Here is a 17,476-nt window from a genome sequence, read left to right as displayed (position 1 = left end):
GCTTGCTTAGCCCATACATCCCTTGGTAATTTCTAGTTTCTATCCACACGACTCGCTATGAGGTGGCACCTCCAAATGCAACACTCTACTCCTTCATTCAGGTCATTTGCAGATCGGTTTGAAAGTAGGTTCAGAAATGCCTTCCCAAGGTATAACCAAATTAACAAAGTGTATATGCTAACAAAAACTCCACATTCTCCAAATCAACCACTGCACAGCACAATATCACTCATATAACATCCATACATTCCACTGTACACACAAAACCACTCATAACACCCACGTGTTCCATTTTACAGCACAACACCGTTCATATCACACCCGTGTTCCATCGCGAAAGCTCAAGTTGATAACAATAAAAAAAGATACAACGTTCTGTTTTACTTATAAACAACTATTGTTTGGTATTCTGTTGTAGCCGAAATGCTGACTTCAGCCTTGTGACTCATGACGTATTAACTGAGCTTAATAATGACCTACCCCAAGGAAAGGAGAAAATTACCATTATTATTTATGAAAAAACCTTTTCAAAAAGTTTGAAAGTGTTACACTGAGGTGTTTGGTTTCCAAATGGTTCCAAAATATTTGGGCAGCACTTATGAATTGATATCATTCATAACTTCAAACAGAAGTAAGGATGCTTGATATATCATTGTAATTCAATGTTCGCCCACGCTGCCGTATACATAACACATCATGTTTTCCATGTAAATATAGTTTCACATCATATTTTGCCCAGTAATAAAAAATTCACTACTAGATTCAAATTAACACGGAGGACAAAGCACCAGCCACTTTACAAGTTAGTGGTGTCTTCAAACCTTGTGTCACAATGTGATCTATTTATCACTAATCTTAGGTCTTGACAAAGTTTGTATCTGGCTGGAGGCAACCAGAATATGCTCTTCGATCTTAACCAATCAGGTTTTAAACTTAGAGCTTGGGAAACTAATGCCAAAGGGGCAATTGACCTTTTTGGAAATGTCCAGTCCCATTAAAATCAGGAATATCTTGTCTAAAACAAAAGAAGTTAGAAGAAACAAAAAAAATACAAAGCAGACCCATGATATAACACACACAACACGTAATATTAAATATTTAAGCATGCAGTAGAAACTAAGAAAAATTTAACTTTCAAAACCATTGACCATCTCCCTATCTATTATCCTCACATACATGAAATTCCAGCCCATTCCAGTTCTTCCCAGCATCCTCCAGTTATAACACTAGTTATACATGCCCCCATAACTATGAATCTTATTCCTTCAATCATTAGCTAATGAGAACAAATTTCCTTTGTTCTCCTGATCTAAACCTGACATAATTTTATACACCCAATTAAATCTTCCCTCAATCTCCTCTGCACCAAAGAGAACATTCTCAACTGTACTGATCTAGCCTTAAAGTTAAGTTCCCCAATCCCTGGAATCAATCTGGTAAATCTCCTCTGAAACCCTCTCAGGGAAGCTCACATCCATACTTGAGGAAGAATGTAACACTTGAATTTCTGTGTAATGAAAGCTTCCATTATAGAAATAAGAGAGGGCATGCAACCTGTCGAGCCTGCCCACCATTCAGTAGGATCATGGCTGATCAAACACGTCGATATCTTTTATTCATTCCATCCTGATAATCCTGTACATCACTTGTAATCAAAAATCTATCAGTCGCGATCTTTTGCTCAAAGATTGAGCTTCCATAACCTTCCATGGTAGAAAATTTCAGAGGTACACAATCCTCTATTACACAAAATATAGTGTGTTTTGGAACTGAAGGTGATTTAGCAGTTTCGATCAGAAATTGGCTAGCTGAAAGAAGTCAGAGGGTGGTGGTTGATGGGAAATGTTCATCCTGGAGCTCAGTTATCGATGGTGTGCTGCAAGGATTTGTTTTGGGGCCACTGCTGTTTGTTATTTTTATAAATGATCTGGATGTTGGTGTAGAAGGTTGGGTTAGTAAGTTTGCAGATGACACTAAGGTAGATAGAGTTGTGGATAGTGCTGAAGGTTGTGGTGGGTTACAGAAGGACATAGATAACATGCAGAGCTGGGTTGAGAAGTGACAAATGGAGTTTAATGCAGAAACGCGTGAGGTAGCTCACTTCAGAAGTAGTAACAGGGACGCAGAGTACTGGGCTAATGGTAAAAATCCTGATAGTGTAGACGAACAGAGAGATGTCTGCGTCCAGGAGCATAAATCCCTGAAAGTTGCCAACCAGGTTGATAGGGTTGTTACGAAGGCATATGGTGCACTGACATTTATTGGTAGGGGGATTGAGTTTTGGAGCCACAAGGTCATGCTTCAGCTATACAAGACTCTGGTATGGCCACACCTGAATATAGTTCTAGTCACTGCATTATGGGAAGCATGTGGAAGCTTTGGAATGGGGCCAGAGGAGATTTATTAGGATGTTGCCTGGTATGAAGTTAAAGATCAGAGAACACCAGGTTATAGTCCAACAGATTTATTTGGAAGCACTAGCTTTCAGAATGCTGCTCCTTCATTGGGTGGTTGTGGAGAATAAGATTGTAAGACAGAGAATTTATAGCAAAAGTTTCCAGTACAATCCAACTGAAATGATATACTGAAAAAGACCTGGATTGATTGTCAAGTCTCTCATCTTTTAAAATGACCAAGAACGAACATGCTCATTCTAAAAGATGAGAGACTCAACAATCAACCCAGGTCTTTTTCAGTATATCATTTCAGTTACATCACACTGGAAACTTTTGCTATAAATTCTGTGTCTTACAATCTTATGCTCCACAACCACCCGATGAAGGAGTAGCATTCCAAAAGCTAGTGCTTCCAAATAAACCTGTTGGACTATAACCTGGTGTTATCTGATTTTTTAACTTTGTACACCCCAATCCAACACCGGCATCTTCAAAACCAGGTATGGAAGGACGGTCTTACGAGGAAAGGCTGAGGGAACTGAGGCTGTTTTCGTTGGATAGAAGAAGGTTGAGAGGTAATTGAGACATATAAGATAATCAGAGGATTAGATAGGGTGGACAATGAGAGTCTTTTCCCTTGGACGGTGAAGGGTAACATGAGGAGGCATTGCTTTAAATTGAGGGGTGATAGATTTAGGACAGATGTCAGAGGTAGTTCCTTTACTCAGAGTAGTAGGGGTGGAACTGCCTTCCTGCTACAGGTAGTAGACTTGCTGACATTAAGGGCATTAAAATGGGCATTGGATATACATATGGATAATAATGGAATGGTGTAGGCTAGATGGGCATCAGATTATTGTCACAGGTCGGCGCAACATCGAGGGCCAAAGGGCCTGTACTCCGTTGTAACATTCTATGTTCTGAGTAAATAATAAACCCCTCGTCTCAGATCCAAATGGTATGTCCCTTACTTTTAAATTGGCCCTTCTAGTTTCTAGACTCCCTAACCAGGGGAAAGATTTTACCTGTATCAACCTCATCTATCTCTAAGTATTTTGCAAGTTTCAATGTAATCACTTCTAATTTTTTGAAGTGTTAGAGAATACAGGCCCAGTTTGCCCAATCCTCCATTCAAGGAACAAATCTGGTGAATCTTCACTGCATTCATTCTATAGCAATAATATCCTTTCTGCAATAAGGAGAATACAACTGTACACAGTACTCCAAGTGCGGTCTAACAACTGAAGCAAAACTTCATTACTTCTGTGCTCAAATCTTCTTCCAATAAAGACTAATGTTCCTTTATCCCTCCTATTAGCTTGCTGTACCCATATGTTAGCCTTCAGTGACTTAACAAGGACACACAAATCCCTTTATACATCTACACTTTCCAACCTCTTAACATTTAAGAAATACTCTGTGCATCTTCTTCTCCTACCAAATGTGGATAACACACAGTATATTCCATCTGCGCCGTTCTTGCCCACTCGTTAAGCCTGCCTAAACCCTGCTGAAGCAGCTTTATATCTTCCTCAGAACATATATTTCCAATTAGCTTTATATTATCTGCAAATGTGACAATATTACATCTGGTTTCCTACCTTCAAATCATTGACATATATTGTACACAGCTGGGACCCCAAGTACCGATTCTTGCAGTACCCCATTGCTCAGAATGACTCATTTTATTCCTAATGCTTTCTCCTGTTAGACAATCAATAATCCATGTCAATACATTGACTCCTTTCTCATGTGCTTTAATCCTTCTAACCAACCTCCTGTGGGGGACTTTATAAAAAACTTTATGAAAATCTTAAGAATATTATTTCCATTGGCTCTCCTTTATCAGTTGCGCTCATAACATTTTCAAAAAAACTCCAATAAACTCTGCCAAACATGACTTCCCATTCACCAATTCATGCTGACTATGCCATATTGCTATCGGATCATTATTGTCATCGTGATGTCTATTTATCCTTTCCTTTATAATAGAGTCGAGTACTTTTCCTCCTCCTGTTGTCAGGCTAACAAGCCTATAGTTTCCTACTTTATTTCACGGTCTGTTCTTATAAGGTGGGGTAATAATTCTAATCCATAGGAAGCATTTGAGAGTCCATCTATACATAACTTTAAAAGCTAAATCACCAATTTATTGATCATCATGATGTCTACCTCCTACCACACTCTAGGATGTAGACCATCAGGTCCTGGGGATTTATCAATCTTCAGCCCCATTAGTTTGTCTAGCACAATCTTCTTTCTCATGCTAATTTCCTTCAGTTGGATCTCTAATTCTGGGAGATTCCTGGTAACTTACAAATGGAAACCAGCAAAAAGTAATCATTCAGCTACTCTGCCATTTCTTTATTCCCCATTTCAAATGATCTTGTGCGAATAATGTTCCCACATTTGATTTAGCAATATCCTTCCTTTTTACGTAGCTGTAGAAGTTCCTGCAGTCTGTTATTAAAATTCCTTGCCTTGATTGCATACATATTCTCGTCTCCCCTTCCCACATTAGTTTCTTTGTTCTCTTTTCCTGTATTCTATAAGTCTCACAGTCTTCAGAATTCTCTAAAGTTTCAGCACAGGTGGTTTATGGAAATTTCTTGTTTTTATACTCAACCACTTTAGTTATAAAGCTCAGGTCCCATATGCTTTGCTAACCACTTTCTTGGTATGTCTTGCCACATCCAAAGATGATAAACAAGTAACATAGCTCCTTGGTTCCTAATCAGTTTTTAGGACTGTACTATAAAGACTGTATTGTCTCTCTGTACCTGTACAGCTCATGTTGCTTTGTATAAATTCCATTTGCCACCTATCTGCTGTCTAGCACCCTCCAGTTGGAAAAATAACGTAACTCAAAGTTTTAAGTCCTAATGTCCTTTTTTTTTGTTAAAAATCAAATCTATCACTGATCCTGTTCGTCCATGAATCACGATTATACTCGTCAGCCTTTTATGCGATATTTTTGTCAATGTTTTCTTAAAGTCTCGAGCACATTTGCTGTACTCTCTTCGCCAAAAAATGCAATTGCATTTGTCAGGAATGATCTCCTTTATACAAAATCATGCTGCTTTTCCTTAACTAAATTACTAGGCACTTGAACAGTTCTGAGTCTTTTCCCCAGAATCTAAGCTTCCAGAAATTATCCACAACTGTATTTGGCCTGTACTTACTAGGAATGTCCTCATATCTATTCTGCAGCAAGCTGTATTTGCCACTCTCCAATCCAGGATCATTGCCCTACATCTGAGGAAGATTGCAAGATTGGAAGCCCTGCAGACACTTCCCTTGGGGATTGGGATATAAACCATCCAGACACATTTATCCATTTGACATTTTGCAGCCGTCCCAGAACATCCTGTCAATCAAATCTCACCCCATCCATTGGCTCTGACCATCTCCCCCTCTCTAGACACTTTGTTAGCATGTGCAATAAACTGCTCATTACTCGTCGAGCTTCATCTTGTGCCTCAAGATAAATCTCATCATCTTTGCATCTAATAGTTTCACCAGGCTAATTAAAACCCACATTGTTTATATGCTGGTAGAAGATTTTGGAGTTCCCTTTTATGGTAACTGCCATTCGATTCCGAGATCCAGCCTTTGCCAGCCGTACTACCCGCTTATTTCTCTAGTTAACTTGTGTTTGGCCTGGTTCTCATCTGAAGACTTTACCTGACATCACCTTTTTCGTATCATCGTGTTCTCTGTCTTGCTCAAAGGAGCCCGGAATTTGGTTGCCTTACTGTTCTCCCTTGTTGGAATGCATCTAGTCTGTAACTGAAACATTTCTTCATTAAAAGATCACCCATTATTCTATTATAAATATTCCTGTCAAACTTTGATTCTCTGTTGTCTTGATTAGATACCCATTCCATCTCTCAGAATTTGGAGTTTGCACTTCAGCTTGTTCCTTGCTTTATATTAAGCAACATATTGTCAGTATTTGCAGATTTAGTGATATGTGAAGATTCAGTAAGTATTTGTAAAGAACTGTGTTTTTTAAAAAAAAGTATATACATACAGATTTCAGTCTCTTTACAGCTTCCTCACAGATGTGCATCCCTCGAGATTCATCTACTTCCACGTGGCCTAAATACTGGAAAAAGAAAATAAAGGTCAAAGTTTGGATCAGCCTGTGACATATGCTACCAGATTTCAGCAAATTCAGTTTCAGATAAAATTACCATGGGCTCCTTGCTTGCTTTATTGAAGGAGTGTACTTTATTATATGCTACAAATGAATCCAACATTAGTCTCCATCTGTACATTAGCCAGATGCAAACTCAACCTTCATTGCAGGTCTGATTTACAAATATGCATGCTCCAGATTTGCAATGAAATTAGAACATAGAACATAGAACAATACAGCACAGAACAGGCCCTTCGGCCCACGATGTTGTGCCGAACATCTATCCTAGATTAAGCACCCATCCATGTACCTATCCAATTGCCGCTTAAAGGTCGCCAATGATTCTGACTCTACCACTCCCACGGGCAGCGCATTCCATGCCCCCACCACTCTCTGGGTAAAGAACCCACCCCTGACATCTCCCCTATACCTTCCACCCTTCACCTTAAATTTATGTCCCCTTGTAACACTCTGCTGTACCCGGGGAAAAAGTTTCTGACTGTCTACTCTATCTATTCCTCTGATCATCTTATAAACCTCTATCAAGTCACCCCTCAATCCTTCGCCGTTCCAACGAGAAAAGGCCGAGAACTCTCAACCTATCCTCGTACGACCTATTCTCCATTCCAGGCAACATCCTGGTAAATCTTCTCTGCACCCTCTCCAAAGCTTCCACAACTTTCCTAAAGTGAGGCGACCAGAACTGCACACAGTACTCCAAATGAGGCCTAACCAAAGTCCTGTACAGCTGCAACATCACTTCGCGACTCTTGAATTCAATCCCTCTGCTAATGAACACTAATACACCATGGGCCTTCTTACAAGCTCTATCCACCTGAGTGGTAACTTTCAAAGATCTATGCACATAGACCCCAAGATCCCTCTGTTCCTCCACCTGACTAAGAACCCTACCGTTAACCCTGTATTCCGCATTCTTATTTGTTCTTCCAAAATGGACAACCTCACACTTGGCAGGGTTGAACTCCATCTGCCACTCCTCAGCCCAGCTCTGCATCATATCTAAGTCCCTTTGCAGCCAACAACAGCCCTCCTCACTGTCCACAACTCCACCAATCTTCGTATCGTCTGCAAATTTACTGACCCCACCCTTCGACTCCCTCATCCAAGTCATTAATAAAAATTAGAAACAGCAGAGGACCCAGAACTGATCCCTGCGGAACTCCACTTGTAACTGGGCTCCAGGCTGAATATTTAACATCTACCACCACTCTCTGACTTCGACCGGTTAGCCAGTTTTCTATCCAATTGGCCAAATTTCCCTCTATCCCATGCCTCCTGACTTTCCGCATAAGCCTACCATGGGGAACCTTATCAAATGCCTTACTAAAATCCATGTACACTACATCCACTGCTCTACCCTCATCCACATGCTTGGTCACCTCAAAGAATTCAATATGACTTGTAAGGCAAGACCTACCCTTCACAAATCCGTGCTGGCTGTCCCTAATCAAGCAGTGTCTTTCCAGATACTCATAAATCCTATCCCTCAGTACCCTTTCCATTACTTTGCCTACCACAGAAGAAAGACTAACTGGCCTGTAATTCCCGGGTTATCCCTATTCCCTTTTTTGAACGGGGCACAACATTCGCTACTCTCCAGTCCCCTGGTACCACCCCCGTTGACAGTGAAGACGAAAAGATCATTGCCAACGGTACTGCAATTTCCTCTCTTGCTTCCCACATAATCCTAGGATATATCCCGTCAGGCCCGGGGGACTTTTCTATCCTCAAGTTGTTCAAAATGTCCAACACATCTTCCTTCCTAACAAGTATCTCTTCTAGCTTACCAGTCCGTTTCACACACTCCTCTTCAACAATACGGTCCCTCTCGTTCGTAAATACTGAAGAAAAGTACTTATTCAAGACCTCTCCTATCTCTTCCGACTCAATACACAATCTCCCACTACTGTCCTTGATCGGACCTACCCTCGGTCTCGTCATTCTCATGTTTCTCACATACGCATAAAATGCCTTGGGGTTATCCTTGATCCTATCCGCCAAGGATTTTTCATGCCCTCTCTTAGCTCTCCTAATCCCTTTCTTCAGGTCCCTTCTGGCTATCCTGTATCCCTCCACTGCTCTGTCTGAACCCTGTTTCCTCAACCTTATGTAAGTCTCCTTCTTCCTCTTTACTAGACATTCAACCTCCCTCGTCAACCAAGGCTCCCTCACACGACCATTTCTTTCCTGCCTGATAGGTACATACATATCAAGGACGCGTCATATCTGCTCCTTGAAAAAGTTCCACATTTCCACCACATCCTTCCCTGACAGTCTATGCTCCCAACTTATGCTCCTCAAATCCTGTCTTACAGCATCGTAATTTCCCTTCCCCCAATTGTAAAATCTACCCTGTTGTGCGCACCTATCTCTCTCCATAACCAAGGTGAAAGTCACAGAATTGTGGTCACCATCACCAAAATGTTCACCCACTAACAAGCCCATCACTTGTCCCGGTTCATTACCGAGTTCCAAATCCAATATGGCCTCCCCTCTGGTTGGACAATCTACATACTGAGTTAGAAAAGCTTCCTGGACACACTGCACAAACACCGCCCCATCCAATCTACTTGATCTAAAGAGCTTCCAATCAATATTTGGGAAGTTGAAGTCGCCCATGACTACGACCCTATGGCTTCTGCACCTTTTCAAAATCTGTTTCCCAATCTGTTTCTCCACATCTCTGCTGCTATTGGGGGGCCTATAGTAAACACCCAACAAGGTGTTGTAGCCAGAAATTGTAGGTGAGAGTTTCAGATGGGTTGGATTAAATGGTAATGGTTCAAAAGTCAATGAAAACTTTGGCAAGTTTTTGGAGGCTGGATGCAAGCGTTGGAAGTCTATGCCTATTAAAATTGGTTTGAAGGCTAGGAGAGGAGAGAAAGGAATACCACTGATATAAATCATGCATAAAATGAACTTACTGTCACCAAAACACAAAGTTCTTTTTTGGTCTTGGCCAGTGCAGGTTTTTCGCGTGGCCATTCCCCTCAATAACAAGTATACCGCTCTGGATACTGTTGTGGGGAATGACCTTTCAGGGGCTAACAGCAGCAGTCAGGTCAGTGGCACAGTGACCAGCTCTGAGACTCAAAGGGAAAGGGTGCAGTAAGACAGAGTGATACTGATAGGACACTCAATTGTGAGAGGGTCAGACCAGGAGATTCTGTGGCCACTGAAGAGACACCAGAACGGTGTGTGCTGCCTGCCGGGTGGGAGGGTTAAAGATGTCTCCAAAGCGTTGCAGAACATTCTGAAGGGGAAAGGAGAACAGCCAGAAATCATTATGCAAGTCGGTACAAATGACATAGGTAGGCAAAGAGATTGGGTTCTGAGAAGTTAGTACAGTACAGGAAGTAAGGTAAGTAGTTAAAAAGTAGGACCTCAAGGGTAGTTATCTCCAGATTACTCCCAATGCCATTCATCAGCGAAGATAGAAATAGAAAGACAGATTAGATAAACGTGTGACTGAGTAGCTGATGTGGAGGACAGAGTTTTCATTTCTTGGATTATTGGGATCTCTTCTAGGATAGTGGTGACCTGCAGGACAGATTGGCACTTTATCCAGAAGGGGACAAATATTCTTGCAAGGAATTGGTTAGTTTAAACCCTCCCGAGTAACACTATTTTGGCAGGGGTGGGGATCAAAATAAGAGAGAGGGGCCTTCACGAAGTCAGGGAGAATATAATAGTCATTGAGAGCAAGTTTACTATTCAGGACAGCTGGGATACAGTAAAAAGAGGGAAAACACTTCTGGTTTAAAGTGCATTTATTTCAACTCACAAGGCCTAACTGGTAAGGCAGACAAACTCAGAGCATGGATTGTCTCTGGGGACTGGGATATTATAGCCACAACAGAAACATGGCAGAGAGAAGGGCAGGACTGGCAGCTCAGTGTTCCAGGATGGAGAAGCTCCATGCGTGACAGAAGGACAAGTGAGTAAGGAGGGGGGAGATGCCCTTTTGATAAGGGAGGACATAACAACCATACTTAGAGGGGATACTCTTAAGGGATCATTAAATGAGGCCATATGGTTAGAACTTAGAAACAGAAGAGGATGGTTATTTTGTGGGGAATGGATTATAGACCCCCAAATAGCCAGTGGGTATTAGAGGGGCAGATGTGTACAGAAATTGCTGATACTGTAGCAATACCAGAACAGTGTTGGTTGGAGATTTTAATTTCCCATATATTGACTGCGCCGGGCCTCCCTGAGTGTCAAAGGCCCGGATGGGTGGGATTTGTCAAACATGTCCAAGAATGTTTCGAGAGTCCTACTCTGGAGGATGCAACACTGGACATCCTCTTAGGAAACGAGGTCAAGCAAGTGACTCAAGTGTTAGCTGAACAACACTTTGGGTCCAGTGACCATAAATCTCTTAGTTTTAACGAAGTTATGAATAAGTGAGAATGTTTTAGACTATATACATATTGCCAGAGAGGAGGTGTTTGCAGCCTTAAACTGCATTAAGGTGGATAAATCCCCTGGGCCTAATCATTATTGATTCCAGTTTTGTTAGGGCTCCTTGATGCCACACTTGGTCAAATGCAGCCTTCATGTCAAGTGCTGTCACTGTCACCTCATCTTGGAATTCAGATCTATTGTCCATTTTGATCCAAGGCTGGAATAAGGTCAGGAGCTGAATGACTCCAGCAGAACGCCAAAGTGGGCACCACTGAGCAGGTTATTGTTGAGCAGTTGCTGCTTGATAGCACTGTTGTTAACACCTTCCATCACTTCACTGAAAATCAAAGTTATCTGACAGGTTGGTAGTTGGCCAGGTTGGATTTGTCCTGCTTTTTATGTACAGGACATATGTGAACAATTTTCCACATTGTCATGCAGATGCCAGTGTTGTAACTGTACTGGAACAGCTCGACTAGGGGAGCAGCAAGCTCTGCAGCACAAGCCTTCAGTAATAACGTACTGCTGGAATTTTGTCATGGCCTGCAGCCTTTGCAGTATCCAGTGTCTCCAACCATGGCTTGATATCACATGGAGTGAATTGAATTGGCTAAGACAAAGCTCCTTACATACTGTTTCTCCCAATTGAAACAGTCCATGCAAATATGCAGCAGGACCAGGATCGAGAAGCCTTGTTCATAAATGGCAGTAATGTCACACAAAGTGCCGTACAACAACCAATTCTAACAAGAGCAAACCTAACCTTCATCATTTGAGGTGCAATGCTGAACCACCAACTCCTAGCACCATTTCAGGGAAGGGGGGGTGGGGGGAGAAGGATCCATCAACTGGTAGATGAATTCAATTCATCGAACATAAACAAGGGCAAATCAGAGGCTAGGATTACCGCAATGAGTAAATCATCATCTCTCCCCAAAATCTGACCACAAGGAAAAGTTAGGAGAGTGACGAATATTCTTGACATGAACACTCTCCACTTGCCAGGAAGAGTGTAGTTCAAACAATATTTGATAAGCTCAAAATCATCCAGGATGAAGCAGTCTGTTAAATACCCAATCCACCACCTTTCAACATTAATTCCCTCCAATACTGATGCACAGCAGCAGCACTGTGTACCACCTACAAACTTCACTACAGCACCTCACCAAATTATCCTTTGACACCACCTTCCAAACCTGTGACCTCGGCCACCGAGAAAGACTAGGACAGATGTATGGAACACCACCACCTGCCACTTTCATGCTGGCTTGGAAATAAAACACATAGAACATTACAGCGCTGTACAGACCCTTCAGCCCTCGATGAAAACAGCCTCAAGTCCCTCAGCCTTTTCTCAAAAGACTTCCTTCCATACCAGGCAACATCCTGATAAATCTCCTCTGAACCCTTTCCAATGCTTCCACATCCTTCCTAGAATGCAGTGACCAGAACTGTATGCAATACTCCAAGTGCGGCCGCATCAGTGTTTTGTACAGCTGTAGCATGGCCTCATAGCTCCAAACTTCAATTCTTCTACCAATAAAAGCTAACACACTATACGCCCTCTTAACAACCCTATCAAGCTGGGTGGCAACTTTCAGGGACCTATGTACATGGACATAGAGATCTTTCTGCTCATCCACATTACCAACAATCTTATCATTAGCCCAGTACTCTGATTTCCTGTTGCACCTTCCAAAGTGAATCACCTCACACCTTTCTGCATTAAACTCCATTTGCCATGTCCCAGACCAGCTATCCAGCTTATTTATGTTTATCCGTAACCTACAACTTCATTCCACACTGTCCACAACTCCACCAATCTTAGTGTCATCTGCAAATTAACTAACCCATCCTTCTACACCCTCATGAGATTACTTACAGTGTGGAAACAGGCCCTTCGGCCCAACAAGTCCACACCCACCTGCCAAAGCGCAACCCACCCATACCCCTAACCTAACACTATGGACAATTTAGCATGGCCAATTCACCTGACCCGCACATCTTTGGACTGTGGGAGGAAACCGGAGCACCCGGAGGAAACCCACGCAGACACGGGGAGAACGTGCAAACTCCACATAGGCAGTCGCCTGAGGCGGGAATTGAACCCGGGTCTCTGGCGCTGTGAGGCAGCAGTGCTAACCACTGTGCCGTATATAAATGACAATGCAAAACACAACTAGTAACTGAACTCTAGGATGAACATCTCCCATCAATCACCATCCTCTGACTTCTTTCAGCTAGCCAATTTCTGATCTCAACCACTAAATCGCAGTCAATCCCATGTCTCCATATTTTGTGCAATGGCCTGCCGTGTTATCAAATGCCTTACTGAAATCCATAGACACCACATCAACCCGTTAGGTTACCATCTCAAAGAACTCAATAAGGTCTGTTAGGCTCAACCTACCCTTCACAAAACCATACTGATCACCCCTAATCAACTTATTTCTATATGATTATAAATCCTAACTTTTATAATCCTTTCCAACATTTTGCCCACAACCGAAGTAAGGCTCACTGGTCTATAATTACCAGGGTTGTTTCTATTCCTTTTCTTGAACAAGAGAAGAACATTTGCTATCCTCCTGTCTTCTGGCACATTCCTTAGACAATGACATATAGATCAAAGCCAAAGGCTCTGCAATCTCCTCTTTGGCTTCCCAGGGAATCCTTGGATAAGTCCCATTTGGCTCAGCTGCTTAGCTATTTTCACACTTTGCAGAATCGCTAATACCTCCTTGTGAACCTCAAGTCCATCTAGTCTGATGGAGTGTATCTCAGTATTCCCCTCGACAACACTGTCTTTTTTCCAGTGTCATTTAGCGCTTCCCCCATCTCCTCTGACTCCACACACAACTTCCCGCTATGATCCTTGACTGGCCCTAATCTTACTCTGGTCCTTCTTTTATTCCTGATATACCTATAGAATATATACCACTGTTCCTTCAGTGTCATAACTCAGAATGCTTGAAGGTCCTTTGAAACAATACTGTGGGTGCCCTTCAACACCAGGGGCATAAATAAGTTGAATGGCAACATTCTTTTCCCTAGAGTGGGGCAGTTTAAAACTAAAGGACACACTGTTAAGGTGAAAAGAACAAGATTTGAAGAGGACTTAAGGCGCAACCTTTTCACACAGGTTGGTTTGTATGTTGGATGAACTGCCAGAGGAAGTTATTGATGCAGTACAGTTACAACATTTAAGACATTTGGATAGATACATGAATTGAAAAGGTTTTGGAAGTTTATGCCCAAATGCAGGCAAGTGGGACTAGTTTGCTTTTGAAAATCTGGTTGGCACGGATGAATTGGAGTGATAGGTCTGTTTCTGTGCTCTATGAGTACTGAGCAGAGTCCTCAACCATTCCTTAGATGGGATCACTCTTGTAAACCTTCTATGGACCCTCACAAAAGGCAGCACATCCTTACTTTGCAAAACTGCTCACAATACTCCAAATTCTGTCTGACCAGAATTTTATACAACCACAGTCGTGTATCCTTGCTCTAGTACACTCGCCCTGTTAAAATGAAAGCCAACATTGCAGTTGCCTCCCTAACTGCCAACTGAATCTGCATGTTAATCTTAACAGAATCCTGAACTAGGACTCCCAAGTCCATTTGTTCTTCAGAATACTGAAGCCTTTCCCCATTTCAAGAGAAGTTTATACCTCAATGTCTCTCTGTGGAGCAGCACGGTGGCTTAGTGGTTAGCACTGCTGCCTCACAGCGCCTGAGACCAGTGTTCAATTCCCGACTCAGGCGACTGACTGTGTGGAGTTTGCACGTTCTCCCCGTGTCAGCGTGGGTTTCCTCCGGGTGTTCCGGTTTCCTCCCACAGTCCAAAGATGTGCGGGTCGGGTGAATTGGCCATGCTAAATTGCCCGTAGTGTTAGGTAAGGGGTAAATGTAGGGGTATGGGTGGGTTGCGCTTCGGCGGGTCGGTGCGGACTTGTTGGGCCGAAGGGCCTGTTTCCACACTGTAAGTCTGATCTAATCTAAAAAAAAATCTAATCTAAAAGTACTGCTGCCTCATAGCACCAGGGTCCCATGTTCAATCCAGCCTCAGGCGACTGTCTGAGTGGAGTTTGCACATTCTCCTTGTGTCTGCATGGGTTTCCTTTGGGTACTCCAGTTTCCTCCCATAGTCCAAAGATGTGCAGGTCAGGTGAATTGGCCATGCCAAATTGCCCTTAGTGTTAGGTGCATTAGTCAGAGGGAAATGGGTCTGGGTGGGTTACTTTTCAGAGGGTTGATGTGGACTTGTTGGGCCTTGGGGCCTGTTTCCTCACTGTAAGGAATCGAATCTAATCTTTTTTTTCCAAAGTGCATAACCTCTCATTTTCCCACAGTATATCTACCGCATCATCTCCCACTTTCCTAGTCTTTCCAAGTCTTTCTGCAGCCTTCCTGCTTCTTCAACACTATATATCCCTCCACCTATCTGTGTCATCTGCAAGCCTAGAAACAATGGTCTCAGTTCCTTCATCGAGATCATTAACGTATAACATGAATTGTTGTAATCCTAGTACTGACTCCTGATGAATTCCATTAGTCACTGGTTGCAATTCCAAAAAAAAAAGACCTCTTTATTCTCTCACGGACTGCTTCAGTAATTGGGGAATTGAAAGTGTAAGCAATTCTTAATTAAGAATCCTTGTGACACAGTGGTCGTGTCCCTACTCCTGAACCAAGAGGCCTGTGTTGTAGTCCAAAATATTTCAGAGATTCATATTGAACAGCTTGATTATAAATATAGGTTAAATGTTTTAGAATTAGCAGAATCCAAACTGAATCATCAACATTTTTGGCTGATTGATGGTCGGAGTCGGAGCTGCTTGAAAGTAGCATCTATCATTTGACTTGTATTCGAAAGCAGCCAGATAGAATAGTAATTAGCCGGATTGGATTTGTCCTTTTTTTCATGCACAGCACATATGTAGGCAGTTGTCCACTAAATGGGGTAGATGCCAGAGTTGCAAACTACAGTAGCACGGTATAAAATGGGCAATTATTCTTGCTTGGTTGTAATGGATTTGAAAGTGAAGAGCAAAACATGTCAGATAAAGTATGTTGGGAACGGTCTGGGAATTTGCATGACCTGACATATCCCACAATGAAAGAGGAGGATGTGTAGAACATAATGACAGAAATAGGGTGGTGGCACAAAATATCAACTGGATTTTTAAAATTAAAATATTTTGGCAGTACAAATGCTTTGCATCGGAGAATGAATTGTACATTTGTTAAATACTTGATCATGTAAAACATTTCAACAACAGCCCACACATCGTTCGCAGGTTGTGGCTGTTCCACTTTTGCTGGAACATGCAATAATCCTCTCAATAATTCCAGCGGTTATTCCCATAAGGAGGTGAGTTGAATAATTCAGTCAGCTTCAAACAAATCTTTCAAAAAGTATTAGAATTCAAGCAAATTTTTTTTTGGTTTGGAATGCTGTTAATGTCACGCAACTGGAGACATTGATTACACAAAAAGGGGTTTCTTTCCTCCTGTAGAAAGTAGGCACTATTGCCCATCTTAAGCTGAGCAACTTGTTCGGTCATTTCAGAGAACATTTAAGAATCTGTGGGTCTGCAGTCACATATTGGTCAAACCAGAGTCCCAACTGCTGCAGAGGGGTGAGAAACATCTTTAAACAAGTTGACTGCAATATTCAAAATAGGGCCAACAGATTTATGTCCCTAATGAGAAATGATTGGACAGATGGGTTTTTAATAGCCAACTGCAGCTTTTTTTCATTAATAGAAATTTGAATGCTACCAGCAACTCTGGTGAGCTTGAAGCTGGTATCTTCAGGACAGGAGTCTGAATCTCTGGATTACTAGCACAGTTGACATTACCATTATGCCATCATCTCCCTTTACAGGGACCACACATGTGTTAACACGATTTGTCACATTATGAAGAAACATACAAATTCTGATTTTTGAATGCTCTACTGTTCCTGCCTCTTATGCTGTAAATCGTTGTTCTGATGCCTTTCATAAGAATTGTCCTGCAGGAAGTTCCCTGCTGTATTTTACTTAATGGACGTCAGAATTAATCAGTCCAGACACAGGGAGCTTTGAGCATTCTTAACAGTCCAGAATCATTACAAAGCAAGCTCCAACAATTAAATCATCAAATATTCAACAGCTAGTTTCAGCGCCGCACATTTACAGCATAAAACAAGGATCGTGGGAATAAGGCAATGAAGGTTGAGTGTCCATGGAACTTTACTCCCCAGAGAGCAGTGGAGATCACTGAACATATTCATGGTTGAAGTGAATAGATTTCTGAAGGACCAGAGAGTTGAAAGCTATGGAGGCAGACAGAAAATTGGGTTGAAACTACCAAATCAGCCATGGTCTTATTGAATGGCTTCGCAGATTTGAGGGGCCAAATGGCCTACATCTGTTCCCGAGTCCTATGCTTCTACATATTTGTAAAGCATATTGAAATATTACAACGTACCTTTTGACAATCTCTGTGCATCAAACACTCCTCC

General features: G+C 42.1%; 1 protein-coding gene across 4 annotated transcripts in view; it reads right to left on the bottom strand.

The window, feature by feature from the left end:
• LOC132818059 (protein numb homolog) overlaps window positions 1–17,476 on the bottom strand; it is a 209,852-nt gene that overhangs the window by 71,971 nt on the left and 120,405 nt on the right. For all 4 annotated transcript variants that reach the window (XM_060828692.1, XM_060828695.1, XM_060828694.1 and 1 more), the window contains exon 3: window positions 6,430–6,504. In XM_060828692.1, the coding sequence (XP_060684675.1) occupies window positions 6,430–6,504 (75 nt within the window). The remainder of the gene's footprint in view (window positions 1–6,429; window positions 6,505–17,476) is intronic.

This window comes from Hemiscyllium ocellatum, chromosome 8, assembly GCF_020745735.1.
Source record: "Hemiscyllium ocellatum isolate sHemOce1 chromosome 8, sHemOce1.pat.X.cur, whole genome shotgun sequence".
NCBI classification, from domain to species: Eukaryota; Metazoa; Chordata; class Chondrichthyes; order Orectolobiformes; family Hemiscylliidae; genus Hemiscyllium; species Hemiscyllium ocellatum.
Note: the sequence above shows the minus strand (reverse complement) of the source record. Positions and strands in the feature narration are given on the sequence as shown.